This window comes from Calonectris borealis, unplaced genomic scaffold (assembly GCF_964195595.1).
Source record: "Calonectris borealis unplaced genomic scaffold, bCalBor7.hap1.2 HAP1_SCAFFOLD_260, whole genome shotgun sequence".
Taxonomy (NCBI): Eukaryota; Metazoa; Chordata; class Aves; order Procellariiformes; family Procellariidae; genus Calonectris; species Calonectris borealis.
Window position 1 is genome coordinate 32,065 of NW_027441644.1, and position 22,033 is coordinate 54,097.

The 22,033-nt window shown below is 72.1% G+C and overlaps 2 protein-coding genes across 2 annotated transcripts; both read left to right on the plus strand.

The window, feature by feature from the left end:
* The first annotated feature begins 1,452 nt into the window (after window positions 1-1,452).
* CLN3 (CLN3 lysosomal/endosomal transmembrane protein, battenin) lies at window positions 1,453-11,048 on the plus strand. Its single transcript, XM_075139440.1, has 15 exons — window positions 1,453-1,489; window positions 2,327-2,381; window positions 2,489-2,573; window positions 2,671-2,727; window positions 4,025-4,104; window positions 4,196-4,305; window positions 5,094-5,166; window positions 5,634-5,777; window positions 6,254-6,350; window positions 6,440-6,508; window positions 7,570-7,625; window positions 7,700-7,793; window positions 8,898-9,038; window positions 9,133-9,294; window positions 10,919-11,048. Exons 1-14 carry the CDS (start codon window positions 1,462-1,464, stop codon window positions 9,250-9,252), a joined length of 1,209 nt encoding a protein of 402 aa, XP_074995541.1. The 5' UTR covers window positions 1,453-1,461; the 3' UTR covers window positions 9,253-9,294; window positions 10,919-11,048.
* A 1,054-nt stretch (window positions 11,049-12,102) lies between these two features.
* On the plus strand, window positions 12,103-22,024 carry LOC142077464 (eukaryotic translation initiation factor 3 subunit C-like; the record flags this gene model as incomplete). Its single annotated transcript, XM_075139441.1, is given in 17 exon segments — window positions 12,103-12,143; window positions 12,782-12,894; window positions 12,973-13,038; window positions 15,192-15,381; window positions 15,462-15,587; window positions 17,176-17,227; window positions 17,325-17,443; window positions 17,519-17,643; window positions 17,730-17,874; window positions 17,948-18,051; window positions 19,016-19,157; window positions 19,233-19,358; window positions 20,710-20,788; window positions 20,791-20,802; window positions 20,881-21,014; window positions 21,016-21,309; window positions 21,947-22,024. Coding segments are annotated over 16 exon segments (1,890 nt in total), but the record flags the coding sequence as incomplete, so codon positions are not given.
* Between the last annotated feature and the right edge of the window lie 9 nt (window positions 22,025-22,033).

The following is a 22,033-nucleotide window of genomic DNA, read 5'->3' on the forward strand; positions in this document are numbered from 1 at the left end:
TCTATGGGGCACGGTATCTATGGGGCGGGATCTATGGGTCTGGGGATCGATGGGGCCGCATAGGGACACCCCGCCCCATAGATCCCCGCCCCATAGATCCCTGCCCCATAGATCCTGCCCCATAGATCCCTGCCCCACAGATCCCTGCCCCATAGATCCTGCCTCGGGGAGGGGGTGGGTCCCCTTTTGGGGGGTGGGGGAGGGGTGGAAACGTGGGTCCCTTTGGATGTGGGGGGGAGGGGGGAGCAGGACCCTTGTGGGGCGCCCCACATCCCTGCTCTCCCCTCCCCCCCCCCCCAGCTGGGCGAGCCCCCGGAGCCCCCCCGCCCGCCCGCCCCACACCTCCCGCCCCACGGCGAGTGGGGCCGGCGGCGCGAGGCCTTCGCCCTCCTGCGCGCCACCGAGGTCTTCCTCCTGCGCGCCCTGCGGGACTTCCTGCTGCTCTGCCGGCCCCACGGCGCTGCCCCCCGCCCCACGGCGCTGCCCCCCGCCCCATAGCGCTCCCCTCCCCCGCCCCACGGCGGCCGCCTCTGCCCCACGGCGCGGGTTATTTATGGGCCGCGGGGGAGGGGGGGAGCGGCGAATAAAGGATGGCGCTTTCCAGCCCCACGGCGTCGGGTGTGGGGCACGGGGGGGGGGGGAGATGTGGGGCTGGGGGAGGCGCTATGGGGCACGGGGAGGTGCTATGGGGCAGGAGGGGGGAGATGTGGGGCAGGAGGGGCAAGATGTGGGGCAGGAGGGGGGGATGTGGGGCAGGAGAGGGGGAGATGGGGGGCAGGAGGAGCCGCTATGGGGCAGGAGGGGGGGAGATGTGGGGCAGGAGGCGCTATGGGGCAGGAGAGGGGGGGATGTGGGGCAGGAGGAGCCGCTATGGGGCAGGAGGGAGGGAGATGTGGGGCAGGAGGAGCCGCTATGGGGCAGGAGAGGGGGGGATGTGGGGCAGGAGGAGCCGCTATGGGGCAGGAGAGGGGGGGATGTGGGGCAGGAGGAGCCGCTATGGGGCAGGAGAGGGGGGGATGTGGGGCAGGAGGAGCCGCTATGGGGCAGGAGAGGGGGGGATGTGGGGCAGGAGGAGCCGCTATGGGGCAGGAGAGGGGGGGATGTGGGGCAGGAGGAGCCGCTATGGGGCAGGAGGGGGGGATGTGGGGCAGGAGGAGCCGCTATGGGGCAGGAGGGGGGGATGTGGGGCAGGAGGGAGGAGATGTGGGGCAGGAGGGGGGAGATGTGGGGCAGGAGGGAGGAGATGTGGGGCAGGAGGGGGGAGATGTGGGGCAGGAGGGGGGGATGTGGGGCACGAATCCGCCCAGCCCTGCGGGGCAGCCCCATCCCCCCCCCCCCCCCCCGCCACCAGCGGCAGCGCGGTCACGTGTGCGGTGCGGTCACGTGGTGCGTGCGGTCACGTGCGTTGCGGTCACGTGCGCGCAGAGTCACGTGTGCGCGGGGTCACATGACCCCGCAGCGATGGCGGACGAGGAGCCGCTGCTGCCGGGTGAGAGCCCCGGCCCCACAGCCCTGACCCATAGCTGCCCCATAGCCCCGCCCCACAGCCCTGCCTCATAGCTCTGACCCACAGCCCCGCCCCACAGCCTGCCCCATAGCTCTGACCCACAGCCCTGCCCCATAGCCTGCCCCATAGCCTGCCCCATAGCCCTGACCCACAGCCCTGCCCCATAGACCTGCCCCATAGCTGCCCCACAGCCCCGCCCCACAGCCCTGCCCCATAGCTGCCCCGTAGCCCCGCCCCATAGCTGCCCCATAGCTGCCCGTAGCCCCGCCCCATAGCTGCCCCATAGCCCCGCCCCATAGCCTGACCCATAGCTGCCCCATAGCCCCGCCCCACAGCCTGCCCCATAGCTGCCCCATAGCCCCGCCCCATAGCTGCCCCATAGCCCCGCCCCATAGCCTGACCCATAGCTGCCCCATAGCCCCGCCCCATAGCTGCCCCATAGCCGGTCCCCCAGGCTGCCGTCAGACCCATAACTTGCTCCCTGCCCCCCAACCCGCTGGGACTCATAACCCGCCCCATAACCGGCCCCCACCCTGCCCCATAAGTTGTTCCTACACCCATGGTCTGCCCCATAGCTGCCCCCCAACCCGCCCCCAGCCCCATAGCCAGCCCCATAACCTGCCCCCAGCCCCACAACCCGCCCCCAGCCCCATAGCCAGCCCCATAACCTCCCCCCAGCCCCACAACCTGCCCCCAGCCCCATAGCCAGCCCCATAACGTGCCCCCAGGCCCCCACCCTGCCCCCCACCCTGCCCCATAACCTCCCCCCAGCCCCACAACCAACCCCTCCCCCACTCACCCCTCCCCCCTCCCCCACAGCCGAGGACCCCCCGGAGCCCCCGAGCACCCACTGGAGGAACGGAGCCGCCTTTTGGTGAGGGTCCCGCCCCCACAGACCCCGCCCCCACAGACCCCGCCCCCACAGACCCCGCCCCCACAGATCCCTGCCCCACTGATTCCCCTCCCCCCCCCCCCCCCCAGGATTCTGGGGCTCTGCAACAACCTCCCCTACGTGGTGATGCTCAGCGCCGCCCGCGACATCCTGGAGCCCCGCCCAGGGGCGCAGGTGGGCCCCTCCCCCCCCCCCACGGGCGCCCCTCCCCCCCACGGGCGCCCCTCCCCCACCCACACCCCGTTTTCCCCCTCCCCCCCCCCCCCCACAGGTGCCGACGCCCCACGGGAACGGCTCCCGCTACGACTGCAACCCCGTCTCCACCGGGGTGAGGGGGCGGGGCCTAAGGGGGCGGGGCCGGTGAGGGTGTGGTCTAAGGGGGTGGGGCTTCAAGGGGGTGTGGCTAAGGGAGGGGTGGTTAAGGGGGGGGAGGGCGCTAATGTGGTCGAGCGGGGGCGGGGGTTGTTCTGTGGGGCTGCCCCATAGGGGGGTTGGTGGGGGGAGGGGTTGTGGGCGCCGCCCCCAATCTATGGGCCACGCCCTTTTTTGGTGGGTCACCCCCCAACTTGTGGGTCACCCCCTATCCGTGGGTCACCCCCCATCTGTGGGTCTGCCCCCAACCTGTGGGTCTGCCCCCAACTTGTGGGTCTGCCCCCCATCCGTGGGTCACCCCCCATCCATGGGTCACCCCCCATCTGTGGGTCTGCCCCCCAACTTGTGGGTCTGCCCCCAACCTGTGGGTCTGCCCCCCAACTTGTGGGTCGCCCCCTATCCGTGGGTCACCCCCCATCCGTGGGTCTGCCCCGAACCTGTGGGTCTGCCCCCCAACCTGTGGGTCTGCCCCCCAACTTGTGGGTCTGCCCCCCATCCGTGGGTCACCCCCCATCCATGGGTCACCCCCCATCTGTGGGTCTGCCCCCAACCTGTGGGTCTGCCCCCAACTTGTGGGTCTGCCCCCCATCCGTGGGTCACCCCCCATCCGTGGGTCGCCCCCCAACCTGTGGGTCACCCCCAACCTGTGGCTCTGCCCCCCAACTTGTGGGTCTGCCCCCAACCTGTGGGTCTGCCCCCCATCCATGGGTCACTCCAACCTATGGGTCACCCCCCATCCGTGGGTCTGCCCCCCAACTTGTGGGTCTGCCCCCCAACTTGTGGGTCACCCCCAACCTGTGGTTCTGCCCCCCAACTTGTGGGTCTGCCCCCCAACCTATGGGTCACCCCCCATCTGTGGGTCTGCCCCCCAACCTGTGGGTCTGCCCCCCAACTTGTGGGTCTGCCCCCCAACCTGTGGGTCACCCCCCAACCTGTGGGTCACCCCCCAACTTCTGGGTCTGCCCCCCATCCGTGGGTCACCTCCCATCCATGGGTCACCCCCCATCTGTGGGTCTGCCCCCCAACTTGTGGGTCACCCCCCAACCTGTGGGTCTGCCCCCCAACCTATGGGTTGCCCCCCAACCTGTGGGTCACCCCCCAACTTGTGAGTCTGCCCCCCAACTGTGGGTCTGCCCCCCAACTTGTGGGTCACCCCCCAACCTGTGGGTCACCCCCCAACTGTGGGTCACCCCCCATCTGTGGGTCTGCCCCCCAACCTGTGGGTCTGCCCCCAACTTGTGGGTCGCGCCCAGGCGGTGCTGCTGGCCGACGTCCTCCCCACGCTCCTCATCAAGCTGGCGGCTCCCTTCGTCGTCCACCTCCTGCCCTACAAGTAGGTGTGGGGCCAGGGAGGGGGGCGGGGCAGCACTTGGGGGGCCGGGCTTCCCCCGCCCCCCGCCTCAGCTCCCTTTCCTGCCCCACAGCTCGCGGGTGGTCGGCGCCGCCCTCTGCGCCTGGGGCAGCTTCGCCCTGGTGACCTCGGCCGCCGGCATGGCCGCCAGCTTGGGGGTGCGTGTGGGGCTGGGGGGGGGATGTGGGGCTGGGGGGGTGTGGGGCTGGGGGGGTGTGGGGCGGGGGGGGGACGCCGTGGGGCTGGGGGGGTGTGGGGCGGGGGGGGATGTGGGGCGGGGGGGAGATGTGGGGCTGGGGGGGTGTGGGGCTGGGGGGGGGATGTGGGGCGGGGGGGAGATGTGGGGCTGGGGGGGTGTGGGGCTGGGGGGACGCCGTGGGGCTGGGGGGGTGTGGGGCGGGGGGGATGTGGGGCTGGGGGGGGGACGCCGTGGGGCTGGGGGGGTGTGGGGCTGGGGGGGGGATGTGGGGCGGGGGGGACGCTGTGGGGCTGGGGGGATGTGGGGCTGGGGGGTGTGGGGCTGGGGGGGGATGTGGGGCTGGGGGGGTGTGGGGCTGGGGGGGGATGTGGGGCTGGGGGGGATGTGGGGCGGGGGGATGCTGTGGGGCGGGGGGGTGTGGGGCTGGGGGGGATGTGGGGCTGGGGGGGTGTGGGGCGGGGGGGGGATGTGGGGCTGGGGGGGTGTGGGGCTGGGGGGGATGTGGGGCTGGGGGGGTGTGGGGCTGGGGGGGGATGTGGGGCTGGGGGGGTGTGGGGCTGGGGGGGGATGTGGGGCTGGGGGGACGCCGTGGGGCTGGGGGGGATGTGGGGTGGGGGGGGGACGATGTGGGGCTGGGGGTGGGGTGGGGCTGGGGGGACGCCGTGGGGCTGGGGGGGGTGTGGGGCTGGGGACGATGTGGGGCTGGGGGAGGGGTGGGGTGACGTGTGGGGCTGGGGGAGGGGCGGGGTGACGTGTGGGGCTGGCCCCATAGGGGTGGTGTTGGCCAGCACCGCTTCGGGGCTGGGGGAGGTCACGTTCCTGGCGCTCGCTTCCGGATACCCCAGGTGGGGGGGGAGGGGCGACACCGTGGGGCTGGGGGGGGTGATGTGGGGCTGGGGGGGGCCATGGGGCTGGGGGGGACGATGTGGGGCGGGGGAGGCCATGGGGCTGGGGGGACGGTGTGGGGCTGGGGGGGGATGCTGGGGGCATGGGGGGGCCGCTATGGGGCTGGAGGGGCCGCCGTGGGGCTGGGGCGGGCGAGTTCTGTGGGGGTAAAGGGGGGAGGGGGGGGGCAACACCGCCGGGCTGGGGGGGTGGGGGGGGGCCGTGGGGCAGCGCCGTGGGGCAGCCGTGGGGCAGAGCCGTGGGGCAGCCGTGGGGCAGCTGTGGGGCAGCCGTGGGGCAGCCGTGGGGCAGAGCCATGGGGCAGCCGTGGGGCAGAGCTGTGGGGCAGCCGTGGGGCAGCGCCGTGGGGCAGCGCCGTGGGGCAGCCGTGGGGCAGCCGTGGGGCAGCGCTTCCCCCCTGTCGCAGGGTTGGGGTCTCCTGCTGGTCCTCGGGGACGGGGGCCGCGGGGCTGGGGGGGGCCCTGGCCTATGGGGGGCTGCTGCAGGCGGGGCTGCCCCTCCCCCACGCCCTGCTGCCCGCCGTGGGGCTGCCGCTCCTCACCCTGCTCAGGTGAGCGCCGGGGGGCTGGGGGGCGGGGCAGGGGTGGGGGTGGGGCTGTGGGGCAGGTTATGGGGCAGGGATGTGGGGCAGAGATGTGGGGCAGGGCTGTGGGGCAGGGATGTGGGGCAGGGATGTGGGGCAGAGATCTGGGGCAGGGATGTGGGGCAGGGCTATGGGGCAGGGATGTGGGGCAGGGATGTGGGGCAGAGATGTGGGGCAGGGCTGTGGGGCAGGTTGTGGGGCAGGGCTATGGGGCAGGGATGTGGGGCAGGGCTGTGGGGCAGGTTATGGGGCAGCGATGTGGGGCAGGGATGTGGGTCCCAGGGGTTCCCACCGCTGTGGGGCAGAGCTGTGGGGCTCACGGCACCGTGGGGCAGAGCCGTGGGTCCCAGAGCTCCACTCCGCCGTGGGGCAGAGCCGTGGGGCAGAGCCGTGGGGCAGCCCCACAGGGACTCACCCCTCCCCCCTTCCCCCCTGCCCCACAGCTACTTCTTCCTCCTGCTGCCCCCCCCCCGCCCCACGGAGCCGCCCCCCACCCCCGCCGTGGGGCTGACGCCGGGGGAGAAGTGGAGGGTGACGAAGGTGAGGGGGGGGAGGGGCCGCTGTGGGGCAGGGGGGGGGGGAGGGGAGGTGGGGGTCCTCGCTGGTGACCCCTCCCCTCCCCCCCCCAGGGCGTGGTCCACCAGGCGGGGCCCTTGGCCGTCGTTTACTTCGCCGAGTATTTCATCAATCAGGGGCTGGTGGGTGTGGGGCGGCCGTGGGGCAGCCGTGGGGCTGGGGGGGGTGGGGGGGGTGGGGCTGGAGCGCTATGGGGCGGGGGTTATGGGGCGGGTGCTATGGGGCTGGGGGGGTGGGGGGTGCTATGGGGCTGGGGTGGGTGCTGTGGGGCTGAGATGGGTGCTATGGGGCTGGAGCGCTATGGGGCTGGGGTTATGGGGCTGAGGTGGGTGCTATGGGGCAGGTCCTATGGGGCAGAGGCTGTGGGGCTGGGGGGGTGCTATGGGGCTGGAGCGCTATGGGGCGGGGGTTATGGGGCTGAGGTGGGTGCTATGGGGCAGGTGCTATGGGGCTGGGGGGGTGGGGGGGGGCTATGGGGCTGGGGTGGGTGCTATGGGGCAGGTGCTATGGGGCAGGGGCTGTGGGGCTGGGGTGGGTCCTATGGGGTGGGTCCTGGGGGGCTGGAGCGCTATGGGGCTGAGATGGGTGCTATGGGGCTGGAGCGCTATGGGGCGGGGGTTATGGGGCTGGGGGGGTGCTATGGGGCAGGTGCTATGGGGCAGGGGCTGTGGGGCTGGGGTGGGTGCTGTGGGGCTGAGAAGGGTGCTATGGGGCAGGTGCTATGGGGCAGGGGCTGGGGGGGTGCTATGGGGCTGGAGCGCTATGGGGCGGGGGTTATGGGGCTGAGATGGGTGCTATGGGGCAGGTGCTATGGGGTTGGGGGGGTGGGGGGGTGCTATGGGGCTGGGGTGGGTGCTATGGGGCGGGTGCTATGGGGCAGGTGCTATAGGGCTAGGGGGGAGTGCTATGGGGCTGGGGTGGGTGCTATGGGGCTGAGATGGGTGCTATGGGGCAGGTGCTATGGGGCAGGGGCCGTGGGGCTGGGGTGGGTTCTATGGGGTGGGTCCTGGGGGGCTGGAGCGCTATGGGGCTGAGATGGGTGCTATGGGGCTGGGGCGGGTGCTATGGGGCAGATGCTGTGGGGCTGGGGCGGGTGCTGTGGGGCAGACGCCACGGGACCGTTGCGCCCCCCCCCCCCTCCCCCGGCGCCGTGGGTCCAGCCCCACACCTCCCCGCCCCACAGCTGGAGCTCCTCTACTTCCCCGCCTCCGCCCTGACCCACAACGAGCAGTACCGCTGGTGAGCCCCGCCGCGGGGGGAGGGGAGCCGTGGGTCGCGCCGTGGGTCCAGCCCCACATTTCCCTGCCCCACAGGTACCAGCTCCTCTACCAGGCCGGCGTCTTCGCCTCCCGCTCCTCCCTCCGCTGCCTCCGCCTGCGCCGCGTCGGCCTCCTCGCCCTCCTGCAGGTACCGGGAAACGACCAGTGGGGCAGCCCCATAGCCTGCCCCATAGCCTGCCCCACAGCCTGCCCCTGCCCCATAGCCTGCCCCGTAGCCTGGCCCATAGCCTGCCCCATAACCTGCCCCTGCCCCATAGCCTGCCCCATAGCCTGCCCCACAGCCTGCCCCTGCCCCATAGCCTGCCCCGTAGCCTGGCCCATAGCCTGCCCCATAACCTGCCCCTGCCCCATAGCCTGCCCCATAGCCTGCCCCATAGCCTGGGCCTGCCCCATAGCCTGCCCCATAGCCTGCCCCACAGCCTGGGCCCGCCCCATAGCCTGCCCCACAGCCTGCCCCACAGCCTGGCCCTGCCCCATAGCCTGCCCCATAGCCTGCCCCACAGGCTGCCCCATAGCCTGCCCCATAGCCTGGGCCTGCCCCATAGCCTGCCCCACAGCCTGCCCCTGCCCCATAGCCTGCCCCGTAGGCTGCCCCAGAGGCTGCCCCATAGCTCGCCCCATCGCCTGCCCTTGCCCCATAGCCTGCCCCTGCCCCATAGCCTGCCCCATAGCCTGCCCCACAGCCTGCCCCTGCCCCATAGCCTGCCCCATAGCCTGCCCCATGGGCTGCCCCTGCCCCATAGCGTGCCCCATAGCCTGCCCCACAGCATGGCCCTGCCCCATGGGCTGCCCCTGCCCCATAGGCTGCCCCATAGGCTGCCCCACAGCCTGGTCCTGCCCCATAGCCTGCCCTGTAGGCTGCCCCACAGGCTGCCCCATAGCTCGCCCCATAGCCTGCCCTTGCCCCATAGCCTGCCCCATAGCCTGCCCCACAGCCTGCGCCTGCCCCACAGCCTGCCCCATAGCTTGCCCCATAGCCTGCCCCTGCCCCATAGCCTGCCCCTGCCCCATAACCTGCCCCACAACCTGACCCATAGCTTGCCCCATAGCCTGCCCCTGCCCCATAGCCTGCCCTATAGGCTGCCCCATAGCCTGCCCCATAGCCTGCCCCTGCCCCATAGCCTGCCCCATAGCCTGCCCCATAGCCTGCCCCTGCCCCACAGCCTGCCCCATAGCCTGCCCCATAGCTCACCCCACAGCCTGCCCCATAACCTCACCCCCCGCCCCACAGGTCCTCAACGCCGTCGTCCTATTGGTGGCCGTGGTGATCCCTTTCCTTCCCGGATTGGCCGTCGCCTTCGCCATGGTGGGGGGGGAGGGGCTGGTGGGGGGCGCGGCTTATGCCAACGCTTTCCTCAACGTGGCCGAGGAGGTGGGTAGGGGGCGGGGCGGGGGGGGGGGGGAGGGGGAAGGTGTGGGGCAGGCGTGTGGGGCGGGGCCCCATAAGTGACGGGGCGTGGTCGTAGGCGGCGCCCGAGGGGCGGGAATTCGCCATGACGGTGGCGTCGGTGGCGGACACGGTGGGCGTGGCCCTGGCCGGGGGGGCGGCGCTGGGGGTCCACGGGTTCTTCTGTCCCCCGGCCTGACCCACGGCGCAGGAGGGGACGGCGACCCACGGCGGCGGAGAGGTACGAGACCCACGGCTCTGCCCCACGGCGAGGGGTGGACCTGGGACCCACGGCTCTGCCCCACGGCGGGGGAGGGACCTGGGACCCACGGCTCTGCCCCACGGCGAGGGGGGGACCTGGGACCCACGGCTCTGCCCCACGGCGGGGAGGGGACCTGGGACCCACGGCTCTGCCCCACGGCGGGGGGGGGGACCTGGGACCCACGGCTCTGCCCCACGGCGGGGGAGGACCTGGGACCCACGGCTCTGCCCCACGGCGAGGGGGGGACCTGGGACCCACGGCTCTGCCCCACGGCGGGGGGGGGACCTGGGACCCACGGCTCTGCCCCACGGCGAGGGGGGGACCTGGGACCCACGGCTCTGCCCCACGGCGAGGGGCGGACCTGGGACCCACGGCTCTGCCCCACGGCGGGGGAGGGACCTGGGACCCACGGCTCTGCCCCACGGCGAGGGGGGGACCTGGGACCCACGGCTCTGCCCCACGGCGGGGAGGGGACCTGGGACCCACGGCTCTGCCCCACGGCGGGGGGAGGACCTGGGACCCACGGCTCTGCCCCACGGCGGGGGGGGGACCTGGGACCCACGGCTCTGCCCCACGGCGGGGAGGGGACCTGGGACCCACGGCTCTGCCCCACGGCGAGGGGGGGACCTGGGACCCACGGCTCTGCCCCACGGCGAGGGGCGGACCTGGGACCCACGGCTCTGCCCCACGGCGAGGGGGGGACCTGGGACCCACGGCTCTGCCCCACGGCGGGGGGGGGGACCTGGGACCCACGGCTCTGCCCCACGGCGAGGGGCGGACCTGGGACCCACGGCTCTGCCCCACGGCGAGGGGTGGACCTGGGACCCACGGCTCTGCCCCACGGCGGGGGAGGGACCTGGGACCCACGGCTCTGCCCCACGGCGAGGGGGGGACCTGGGACCCACGGCTCTGCCCCACGGCGGGGAGGGGACCTGGGACCCACGGCTCTGCCCCACGGCGGGGGGGGGGACCTGGGACCCACGGCTCTGCCCCACGGCGGGGGAGGACCTGGGACCCACGGCTCTGCCCCACGGCGAGGGGGGGACCTGGGACCCACGGCTCTGCCCCACGGCGGGGGGGGGACCTGGGACCCACGGCTCTGCCCCACGGCGAGGGGCGGACCTGGGACCCACGGCTCTGCCCCACGGCGGGGGAGGGACCTGGGACCCACGGCTCTGCCCCACGGCGAGGGGGGGACCTGGGACCCACGGCTCTGCCCCACGGCGGGGAGGGGACCTGGGACCCACGGCTCTGCCCCACGGCGGGGGGAGGACCTGGGACCCACGGCTCTGCCCCACGGCGGGGGGGGGACCTGGGACCCACGGCTCTGCCCCACGGCGGGGAGGGGACCTGGGACCCACGGCTCTGCCCCACGGCGAGGGGGGGACCTGGGACCCACGGCTCTGCCCCACGGCGAGGGGCGGACCTGGGACCCACGGCTCTGCCCCACGGCGAGGGGGGGACCTGGGACCCACGGCTCTGCCCCACGGCGGGGGGGGGGACCTGGGACCCACGGCTCTGCCCCACGGCGAGGGGGGGACCTGGGACCCACGGCTCTGCCCCACGGCGGGGGGGACCTGGGACCCACGGCTCTGCCCCACAGCAGCGAGGAGAACCGCGACCCACGGCGGGGGAGAGACCCGGGACCCACAGCGGAGAGGAGATACAGGACCCACGGCTCTGCCCCACGGCGGCGGGAATCCCCCAGGACGCACAAATCTGCCCCACGGAAGGCAGGGACCCACGGCTCTGCCCCACGGCAACGTGGACCCCTGCAACCCACGGCGCTGCCCCACGGCGACACGGATCCCTGGGACCCACGGCTCTGCCCCACGGAGCCCAGGGACCCACGGCTCTGCCCCACGGCGACACGGATCCCTGGGACCCACGGCGCTGCCCCACGGACCCCTGGGCCCCACAGCTCTGCCCCACGGAGCCCAGGGCCCCACGGCGCTGCCCCACGGCGCTGCCCCACAGAGCCCAGGGCCCCACGGCTCTGCCCCATGGCGACACGGAGCCCTGGGACCCACGGCTCTGCCCCACGGCGCTGCCCCACGGAGCCCAGGGCCCCACGGCTCTGCCCCACGGCGCTGCCCCACGGAGCCCTGGGACCCACGGTGCTGCCCCACAGCTCTGCCCCACGGAGCCCAGGGCCCCACGGCTCTGCCCCACGGCGACACGGACCCCTGGGACCCACGGCGCTGCCCCACGGCTCTGCCCCACAGCTCTGCCCCACGGATCCCTGGGCCCCACGGCTCTGCCCCACGGACCCCTGGGACCCACGACTCTGCCCCACGGAGCCCTGGGCCCCACGGCGCTGCCCCACGGCTCTGCCCCACGGACCCCTGGGACCCACGGCTCTGCCCCACGGAGCCCTGGGCCCCACGGCGCTGCCCCACGGAGCCCAGGGCCCCACGGCTCTGCCCCACGGCGCTGCCCCACGGACCCCTGGGACCCACGGCTCTGCCCCACGGAGCCCAGGGCCCCACGGCGCTGCCCCACGGATCCCTGGGCCCCACGGCGCTGCCCCATGGCGCTGCCCCACGGACCCCTGGGACCCACGGCTCTGCCCCACGGCGCCTGGGAACCAATAAACCCGTTGACCCCCCGACCGGCTGCTGACCTCGGGGGGGGGGGCGTGGCTTCGCGGGGGCGTGGCTTCGCGGGGGCGTGGCTTGAGCGGGCGGTGACGCCGGGACTGAGTTTCCCATCGCGCCCCTCCCATCCCCTTCCGGGAGGGGGCGGGGCGGGGCGTTGACGTCACTTCCGCGCAGGCGCCGTCAGCGCGCGGACCAGGCCTCGGGAAGCGCCGCTGCTGCCGCGTGCGAGTGCGGGGAGGGGGGGGAGGGGCTGTGGGGCCGGGTGTGGGGCGGGGGGAGGGGCGGGGGGGGAATCTGTGGGGCTGGGGGGAGGGGGGAGGGGCGGGGGGGGAGCTGTGGGGCAGCGCGTGGGGCTGGGGGGGATCTGTGGGGCTGGGGGATGGGCGGGGCTGTGGGGCTGGGGGGAGGGGCGGGGGGGGGGATCTGTGGGGCTGGGGGGGGTGGGGGGCCGTGGGGCAGGGTGGGGGGTTGGGGAGGATCAGTGGGGCAGGGGGAGATGGGGGGCGGGGGGAGCTGCGGGGCGGGCAGATCTGTGGGGCAGGGGGATCTGTGGGGCAGGGAGATCTGTGGGGCTGGGAGATCTGTGGGGCAGGGGGATCCCCGGAGGGGGAGGGGAACCCCCGGAGAATCGATGGGGGTGGGGGAGGGGAGAGGGTGATCTGTGGGGCTGGGGAACGTGGGGGGAGAGCGCCGTGGGGCAGAGCTCAGTTGTGGGGCAGAGCTCAGTTGTGGGGCAGAGCCCCGCCGTGGGGCAGAGCTCAGTTGTGGGGCAGAGCTCAGTTGTGGGGCAGAGCCCCGCTGTGGGGCAGAGCTCAGTTGTGGGGCAGAGCCCCGCCGTGGGTCTGACCCCCGACTCCCCCCTCCAGCCCCCCGCCGCCGCCATGTCGCGTTTCTTCACCACCGGCTCCGACAGCGAATCGGAATCCTCCGTTTCGGGTGACGAATTGGTGACCAAGCCCGTGGGAGGCAACTACAGCAAGTGAGGGGGCGGCTCCGCAGGCGCCGTGGGGCAGCGCCGTGGGGCTGCCCCACATCGCCCCTCCCCCTCCTTTCCCAGGCCCATTTTGCTGAGCGAGGACGAGGAGGACACCAAGCGCGTGGTGCGCAGCGCCAAGGACAAACGGTGAGGGCTGCCCCGCCGTGGGGCAGCCATGGGGCAGCCGTGGGGTGGAGCCGTGGGGCGGAGCCGTGGGGCAGCCGTGGGGCAGCCGTGGGGCAGAGCCATGGGGCAGCCGTGGGGCGGAGCCGTGGGGCGGAGCTGTGGGGCGGAGCCGTGGGGCAGAGCTGTGGGGCAGCCGTGGGGCGGAGCTCTGGGGTGGAGCTGTGGGGCAGCCGTGGGGTGGAGCTGTGGGGCGGAGCTGTGGGGCAGAGCCGTGGGGCAGCCGTGGGGTGGAGCTGTGGGGCGGAGCTCTGGGGCGGAGCTGTGGGGCAGCCGTGGGGCGGAGCCGTGGGGTGGAGCTGTGGGGCAGCCGTGGGGCAGACGTAGGGAGCAGCTGTGGCGCAGAGTTATTTGGTAGAGCTATGGGGTAGCCGTGGGGCAGCACCGTGGCACAGAGCTATGGGGCAGAGCTCTGGGGCAGCCGTAGGGCAGCGCTGTGGGGCAGCACCGTGGGGCAGTGCCATGGGGCAGTGCTGTGGCGCAGAGCTCTGGGGCAGCCGTAGGGCAGTGCCATGGGGCAGAGCTATGGGGCAGAGCCATGGGGCAGCGCCGTGGGGCAGCACTGTGGGGCAGAGCCATGGGGCAGCGCCGTGGGGCAGCACTGTGGGGCAGCGCTGTGGGGCAGAACTATGGGGCAGAGCCACGTGACAGCGCCGTGGGGCAGCACCATGGGGCAGAGCTATGAGGCAGAGCTATGGGGCAGCCGTAGGGCAGCGCTATGGGGCAGAGCTATTTACCAGAGCTATAGGGCAGAGTCACATGGCAGCGCCGTGGGGCAGAGCTATGGGGTAGGGCTATGGGGCAGGGCTATGGGGCAGCCGTAGGGCAGCGCCATGGGGCAGAGCTCTGGGGCAGAGCCACGTGCCAGCGCCGTGGGGCAGAGCTATGCGGCAGAGCTATGGGGCAGAGCTCTGGGGCAGGGTTATGGGGCAGAGGCACGTGGCAGCGCCGTGGGGTAGAGCTCTGGGGCATCCTTAGGGCAGCGCCGTGGGGCAGAGCTCTGGGGCAGCCGTAGGGCAGTGCCGTGGGGCAGCACCGTGGGGTACAGCTATGGGGCAGAGCTCTGGGGCAGAGCCATGTGGCAGCGCCGTGGGGCAGCGCCATGGGCAGAGCTATGGGGCAGAGCTATGAGGCAGAGCTATGGGGCAGCCGTAGGGCAGCGCCGTGGGGCAAAGCTATGGGGCAGAGCTATGAGGCAGAGCTATGGGGCAGCCGTGGGGCAGCGCCGTGGGGCAGAGTTATGGGGCAGGGTTATGGGGCAGCCATAGGGCAGTGCCGTGGGGCAGCGCCGTGGGCAGAGCTCTGGGGCAGAGCCATGTGGCAGCGCCGTGGGGCAGCGCTGTGGGGCAGAGCTCTGGGGCATCCTTAGGGCAGCGCCGTGGGGCAGTGCCGTGGGGCAGAGCTCTGGGGCAGAGCTCTGGGGCAGAGCCATGTGGCAGCGCCATGGGGCAGCGCCGTGGGGCAGCGCCGTGGGGCAGAGCTCTGGGGCAGAGCTCTGGGGCAGAGCCACGTGGCAGCGCCGTGGGGCAGAGCCATGTGGCAGCGCCGTGGGGCAGCGCCGTGGGGCAGAGTTATGGGGCAGGGCTATGGGGCAGGGCTATGGGGCAGCCATAGGGCAGTGCCGTGGGGCAGCGCCGTGGGGCAGAGCTATGGGGCAGAGCTCTGGGGCATCCTTAGCGCAGTGCCATGGGGCATCCTTAGGGCAGCGCCGTGGGGCAGAGCTCTGGGGCATCCTTAGGGCAGCGCCGTGGGGCAGAGCTCTGGGGCAGAGCCACGTGGCAGCACCATGGGGCAGAGCCACGTGGCAGCGCCGTGGGGCAGCGCTGTGGGGCAGCGCCGTGGGGCAGAGCTCTGGGGCATCCTTAGGGCAGCGCCGTGGGGCAGCGCCATGGGGCCGAGCTCTGGGGCAGAGCCACGTGACAGCGCCGTGGGGCAGCGCTGTGGGGCAGCGCCATGGGGCAGAGCTCTGGGGCATCCTTAGGGCAGCGCCGTGGGGCAGCGCCGTGGGGCAGCGCCGTGGGGCAGCGCCGTGGGGCAGAGCTCTAGGGCATCCTTAGGGCAGCGCCGTGGGGCAGCGCCGTGGGGCAGCGCCGTGACCCCCCCCCCCCTCCCCCCAGCTTCGAGGAGCTGACCAACCTGATCAGAACCATCCGCAACGCCATGAAGATCCGGGACGTCACCAAGTGCCTGGAGGAGTTCGAGCTCCTGGGCAAGGCCTACGCCAAGGCCCGCAGCATCGTGGACAAGGAGGGCGTCCCCCGCTTCTACGTCCGCATCTTGGCCGACCTGGAGGATTACCTTAATGAGGTGAAGGGGCGGGGCCAGGGCGGGGCGGGGCGGGGGGCGGGAGGGGGGGCGGGGTTAAGGGCTTTTGGCTCCGCCCGCAGCTGTGGGAGGACAAGGAGGGGAAGAAGAAGATGAACAAGAACAACGCCAAGGCCCTGAGCACCCTGCGCCAGAAGATCCGCAAGTACAACCGGGACTACGAGAGCCACATCGCCAGCTACAAGCAGGTGGGGGGGGGGGCGGGGCTTGGGGGGTGGGGTGGGGCTGGGGGGGTGGGGTTGGGGGGTGGGTGGGGCTTGGGGGGTGGCTTGGGGGGGTGGGGCTTGGAGGGGGTGGGGTTTGGGGGTGGGGCTTGGGGGGTGGGGTTGGGGGTTTGGGGGGTGGGGGTGGGGGGGTGGGGGTTGGGGGGTGGGTGGGGCTTGGGGGGTGGGTTGGGGGGGTGGGGCTTGGGGGGTGGGGTTGGGGGTGGGGCTTGGGGGTGGGTGGGGCTTGGGGGGGTGGGGCTTGGGGGTGGGGTGGGGCTTGGGGGGTGGGTTGGGGGGGTGGGGCTTGGGGGGGTGGGGTTGGGGGGTGGGGTGGGGCTGGGGGGGTGGGGTGAGGCTTGGGGGGGTGGGGTGGGGCTTGGGGGCGGGGCTTGAGGGGGTGGGGATTGGGGGTGGGGCTGGGGCGGGGCTTGGGGGGTGGGGCTGGGGGGTGGGGTTTGGGGGGTTGGGGTGGGGCTGGGGGGTGGGTGGGGCTTGGGGGGGTGGGGCTTGTGGGGTGGGGTGAGGCTTGGGGGGGTGGGGCTTGGGGGTAGGGCTGGGGGGTGGGGCTTGGGGGGTGGGGTTGGGGGGTGGGGTGGGGCTTGGGGGGGTGGGGCTGGGGGGGCGGGGCGGGGGGTGGGTAGGTATGGGGCAGGGTATAGGTTAGGGTGTGGGATGGGCTATAGGGGAGGTTATGGGGTGAGGGATGGGGCAGGCTATGGGGCAGGGCATAGGATGTGCCATAGGACAGTTTATGGGGCAGGTTATGGGGCAGGTTATGGGGCAGGGACAGGCTATGGGGCAGGAACAGGCTATGGGGCAGGCTATGGGGCAGGGCTATGGGGCAGGGTTATGGGGGCTATGGGGCAGGGACAGGCTATGGGGCAGGCTATGGGGCAGGGCTATGGGACAGGGTGTGGGGGCTATGGGGCAGGCTATGGGGCAGGCTATGGGGCAGGGTATGGGGCAGGGTTATGGGGGCTATGGGGCAGGGACAGGCTATGGGGCAGGCTATGGGGCAGGCTATGGGGCAGGGCTATGGGGCAGGGTGTGGGGGCTATGGGGCAGGCTATGGGGCAGGGCTATGGGGCAGGGACAGGCTATGGGGCAGGCTATGGGGCAGGCTATGGGGCAGGGTGTGGGGGCTATGGGGCAGGCTATGGGGCAGGGCTATGGGGCAGGGTGTGGGGGCTATGGGGCAGGGCTATGGGGCAGGGCTATGGGGCAGGCTATGGGGCAGGGTGTGGGGGCTATGGGGCGGGCTATGGGGCAGGGCTATGGTGCAGGCTATGGGGCAGAGACAGGCTATGGGGCAGGGTGTGGGGGTTATGGGGCAGGGCTATGGGGCAGGGTGTGGGGGCTATGGGGCAGGCTATGGGGCAGGGACAGGCTATGGGGCAGGGTGTGGGGGTTATGGGGCAGGGCTATGGGGCAGGGCTATGGGGCAGGGACAGGCTATGGGGCAGGGTGTGGGGGTTATGGGGCAGGGCTATGGGGCAGGGCTATGGGGCAGGGACAGGCTATGGGGCAGGGCGGGTTTCTCACCTGCCCCCCCCCCGGCGGCCTTGGGCAGAACCCGGAGCAGTCGGACGAGGACGAGGAGAAGAAGAGCCGGGATTCGGAAGGTGGGGGTGCGGGGCGCGGGCGGGGGGCGCGGGCGGGGCAGGGCGGGGCTTGACCCGCCCCTCCCCCCCCTTCCCCCCCCCCCCCCCCTCTCCGCAGGCTCCACCTCTTCGTCCTCGGAGGAGGAGGAGGACGAGGACGGCGTCGGCGCCGCCGCCTTCCTGAAGAAGAAAGAGGCCGGCGGCGACGCCCGCGGGCGCTACCTGAAGAAGATGGAGGTGGGGCGGGAGCTATGGGGCGGGGGGGGGGGGGGGAGGTTATGGGGCTGCCCCCTAAGTCCTCCCCCGTGGCAGGAGGAGGATGAGGAAGAGGAGTCGGAGGAGGAGGAAGATTGGGGCTCGTCCGATTCGGATACGGACTCGGAGTCGGACGAGGACGACGGCAAATACACGTCCCTGGCCTCCAAGTTTTTGAAAAAGTAGGGGGCTGCCCCCTAAGTGTGGGGCTGGGGGGGGGGAGGGGCGGACCGGCGTGACCCCTAACTTGTGGGGCCGGGCCCCATAGGGACGAGGATAAAAAAGGGGGGGAGAAGAAGCGGGAGGAGAAGGCGAAGAAGAAGCACGACCGCAAGAGCCGCCGCTACGAGGAGGAGGAGGAGGAGGAAGGCGGCGAATGGGAGAAGGTCAAGGGGGGGGTGCCCCTGGTGAAGGTGAGGCGGGGGCGGGGCCCGGGGGGGGCGGGGGGGCGGGGCTGGGCCCCCCGAGTGACCCCCCATTGGGTAGGAGAAGCCCAAGATGTTCGCCAAGGGGACGGAGATCACCCCCGCCGTGGTGGTGAAGAAGCTGAACGAGATCCTGCAGGCGCGGGGGAAGAAGGGGACGGACCGGTGAGGGGGGGGGAGGGGCGGGGGGGGGAGGGGTGGGGGGGGTGGGGGGATGGGGTGGGGGGAGGGGGGGGGTGGGGGGGATGGGGGGGGAGGGGGGATGTGGGGGTGGGGGGAGAGTGAGAGGGGGACGCCGTGGGGCCGGGGGGGGGACGCCGTGGGGCCGTGGGGCTGGGAGGGGGACACCGTGGGGCTGAGGGGACGCCGTGGGGCTGAGGGGACGCCGTGGGGGCTGAGGGGAGATGCCGTGGGGCTGGGGGGGGGACGCCGTGGGGCAGGGGGGGGGACGCCGTGGGGCAGGGGGGATGCTGTGGGGCCCGGGTGGACGCCATGGGGCTGGGAGGGGGACGCTGTGGGGCAGGGGGGGGGATGCCGTGGGGCTGGGGGGGGGGACACCGTGGGGCGGGGGGGGACGCCGTGGGGCAGGGGGGATGCTGTGGGGCCCGGGTGGACGCCGTGGGGCTGGGAGGGGGACGCTGTGGGGCAGGGGGGACGCCATGGGGCTGAAGGGGAGACCCTTTGGGGCTGTGAGGGAGATGCCATGGGGCTGGGGGGACGCCGTGGGGCAGGGAGGGAGACGCTGTGGGCTGGGGGGGGGGACGCCGTGGGGCCAAGGGGATGCCATGGGGCTCAGAGGGGGACGCTGTGGGGCTGAAGAGGAGACGCCGAGGGGCCGTGGGGCAGGGAGGGGGCCGCTGTGGGGCCGAGGGGACGCCGTGGGGCGGGGGGGGGACGCCGTGGGGACGCCGTGGGGCCGAGGGGACGCTGTGGGGACGCCGTGGGGCGGGGGGGGGGACGCCGTGGGGACGCCGTGGGGCCGAGGGGACGCCGTGGGGACGCCGTGGGGCTGGGAGGGGGACACCGTGGGGCCGTGGGGACGCCGTGGGGCTGGGGGGGGGGACGCCGAGGGGACGCTGTGGGGCAGGGAGGGGGCCGCCGTGGGGACGCCGTGGGCCTGCCCCCCCAGGGCGGCGCAGATCGAGCTGCTGCAGCTGCTGGTGGGCATCGCTAACGAGAACGAGCTGGGCGTGGCCCTGGAGGTGAAGATCAAGTTCAACATCATCGCCTCCCTCTACGACTACAACCCCAACCTGGCCACTTACATGAAGGTGCGGAGGGCGGGGCTCGGGGGGGGGGGGGCGGGGCCTGAGGGGGCGTGGCGCTGAGGCCCCGCCCCCCCGCAGCCGGAGATGTGGCAGAAGTGCCTGGGCTGCATCGAGGAGCTGCTGGACGTCCTCTTCGCCCACCCGGAGATCTTCATCGGGGAGAACATCCTGGAGGAGTCGGAGAACCTGGCCAATCCCGAGCAGGTGGGGCGGGGGAGGGGGGCGGGGGGCGGGGGAGGGGAGTTGGGGGGTGGGGGAGGGGGTTGTGGGGCGGGGGAGGGGGTTGGGGGGTGGGGGAGGGGGTTGGGGGGCTTGGGGGGGGAGTTGGGGGGCTTGGGAGGTGGTTGTGGGCAGAGGAGGGGGGTGGGGGGCGGGGGGAGGGGGGTGGGGAGCGGGGGGGACGTAGTTGTGGGGCTGGGGGAGGGGGTTGTGGGGTGGGGGAGGGGGTTGTGGGGGCGGGGGGAGGGGAGTTGGGGGCTGGGGAGGGGGTTGTGGGGCTGGAGAAGGTGGCTATGGCTCAGGAGGGTCACTTATGGGTCCGGGGGGTCACTTATGGGTCTGGGGGGTCACTTATGGGTCTGGGAGGTCACTTATGGGTCCAGGCGTGTCACTTATGGGTCTTGAAGTGTTACTTATGGGTCCGGGGGGTCACTTATGGGTCTTGAAGTGTCACTTATGGGTCTGGAGAAGACACTTATGACTCAGGGGTGGCAGTTATGGGTCCGGGGGGTCAGTTATGGGTCTTGAAGTGTCACTTATGGGTCTAGGGGGGTCACTTATGGGCCCAGGGGGTCACTTATGGGTCTTGAAGTGTCACTTATGGGTCTGGGGGAGGCACTTATGGGTCTTGAAGTGTCACTTATGGGTCTGGGGGGTCACTTATGGGTCCAGGGGGTCACTTATGGGGCTTGAAGTGTCACTTATGGGTCTGGGGGGTCACTTATGGGTCTGGGGGGTCACTTATGGGTCCGGGGTTGTCACTTACGGGTCTGGAGGTGTCACTTATGGGTCCGGGGGGGTCACTTATGGGTCTGGGGGATTAGCTGTGGGTCTTGAAGTGTTACTTATGGGTCTGGGGGTCACTTATGGGTCTTGAAATGTCACTTATGGGTCTGGGGGTGTCACTTATGGGTCTCGAAGTGTCACTTATGGGTCCAGTGGGGTCACTTATGGGTCCGGGGGGTCACTTATGGGTCCAGGGGGGTCACTTATGGGTCCAGGGGGGTCACTTATGGGTCTGGAGAAGACCTTTATGACTTAGGAGTGGCAGTTATGGGTCCGGGGAGGCAGTTATGGGTCTGGGGGGGTCACTTATGGGTCTTGAAGTGTCACTTATGGGTCTGAGGGGCCACTTATGGGTCCAGGGGTGTCACTTATGGGTCTTGAAGTGTCACTTATGGGTCTGGGGGTGTCACATATGGGTCGGGGGGGGTTACTTATGGGCCTTGAAGTGTCACTTATGGGTCCGGGGGGTCACTTATGGGTCCGGGGGGTCACTTATGGGTCCGGGGGGGTCACTTACGGCTCCGAGCCCTGACGCCCGCCCCTCCCCCAGCCCTACCGCGTGCGGGGCTGCATCCTGACGCTGGTGGAGCGGATGGACGAGGAGTTCACCAAGATCATGCAGAACACCGACCCCACTCCCAAGGTGAGACCCCTCCCCTCCCCCCCCCCCAAACCAATCTATGGGGCAGGCCCCACCCCTCCCCCTCCCCTCCCCCCCCAGAATACGTCGATCACCTGAAGGACGAGGGCCGGGTCTGCGCCATCATCGCCCGCCTCCAGCGCTACCTGCAGGAGAAGGGGACGACGGAGGAGCTCTGCCGCGTTTACCTCCGCCGCGTCCTCCACACTTATTACAAAATTCGATTACCGGGCTCATCGCCGCGGGGCCGGCGACCCCCGAGCGCGGGGGGAGGGGGAGGGGCAGGAGGAGGAGGAGGAGGAGGAGGAGGAGGAGGAAGACTCGGCGGCGCTGATGGAGCGGCTCTGCAAGTGTCTCTACGCCAAGGACCGCACCGACCGCATCCGCACCTGCGCCATCCTCTGCCACATCTACCACCACGCCCTCCACAGCCGCTGGTACCAGGCCCGTGACCTCATGCTGATGTCACACCTGCAGGATAACATCCAACACGCTGACCCCCCCGTCCAGGTTCGGCTCCTGGGGGGGGGGGGGGGGGGGTATTGGGGTCCCTCCTCTGCCCCCCAAGTCCCTATAGGGGGGTATTGGGGTCCCCCCATGACCCCCGAGTCCCTATGAGGGGGTATGGGGTCCCTCTCTGCCCCCCAAGTCCCTATGGGGGGGTATTGGGGTCCCCCCATGAGCCCCGAGTCCCTATGAGGGGGTATTGGGGTCCCCCTCTGCCCCCCAAGTCCCTATAGGGGGGTATTGGGGTCCCCCCATGACCCCCGAGTCCCTATGAGGGGGTATTGGGGTCCCCTCTGCCCCCCAAGTCCCTATAGGGGGGTATTGGGGTCCCCCCATGACCCCCGAGTCCCTATGGGGGGGTATTGGGGGATATTTGGGGTCCCCTCTGCCCCCCAAGTGCCCATAGGGTCCCTATAGGGGGTATTGGGGTCCCCCCATGAGCCCCAAGTCCCTATGGGGTCCCTGTGGGGGGGTATCGGGGTCCCCCTGTGCCCCCCGAGTCCCTCGCCACCCCCTCAGCCCCCCAGCTGCCCCCATCTCTCGCCCCATAGATCCTCCCCTCCCCCCCAATCCCTCCCCCCAGACCCCTCCCCTCCCCCACCCCTGCCCCTCTCCCCCTGACCCTGCCCCTCCCCCCCAGATCCTCTACAACCGCACCATGGTCCAACTGGGGATCTGCCCCCCCCAGACCCCTCCCAGACCCCTCCCCCCCACCCCTCCCCCACCC

Bases quoted from the DNA above. Each gene is read 5' to 3' on its own strand.
- CLN3 (XM_075139440.1), top strand. From the start codon at position 1,462: ATGGCGGACGAGGAGCCGCTGCTGCCGG. The intron at 4,105-4,195 runs GTAGGTGTGGGG...CCTGCCCCACAG, and splicing joins GTCCACCTCCTGCCCTACAA to CTCGCGGGTGGTCGGCGCCG. The intron at 6,509-7,569 runs GTGGGTGTGGGG...CCCGCCCCACAG, and splicing joins ATTTCATCAATCAGGGGCTG to CTGGAGCTCCTCTACTTCCC.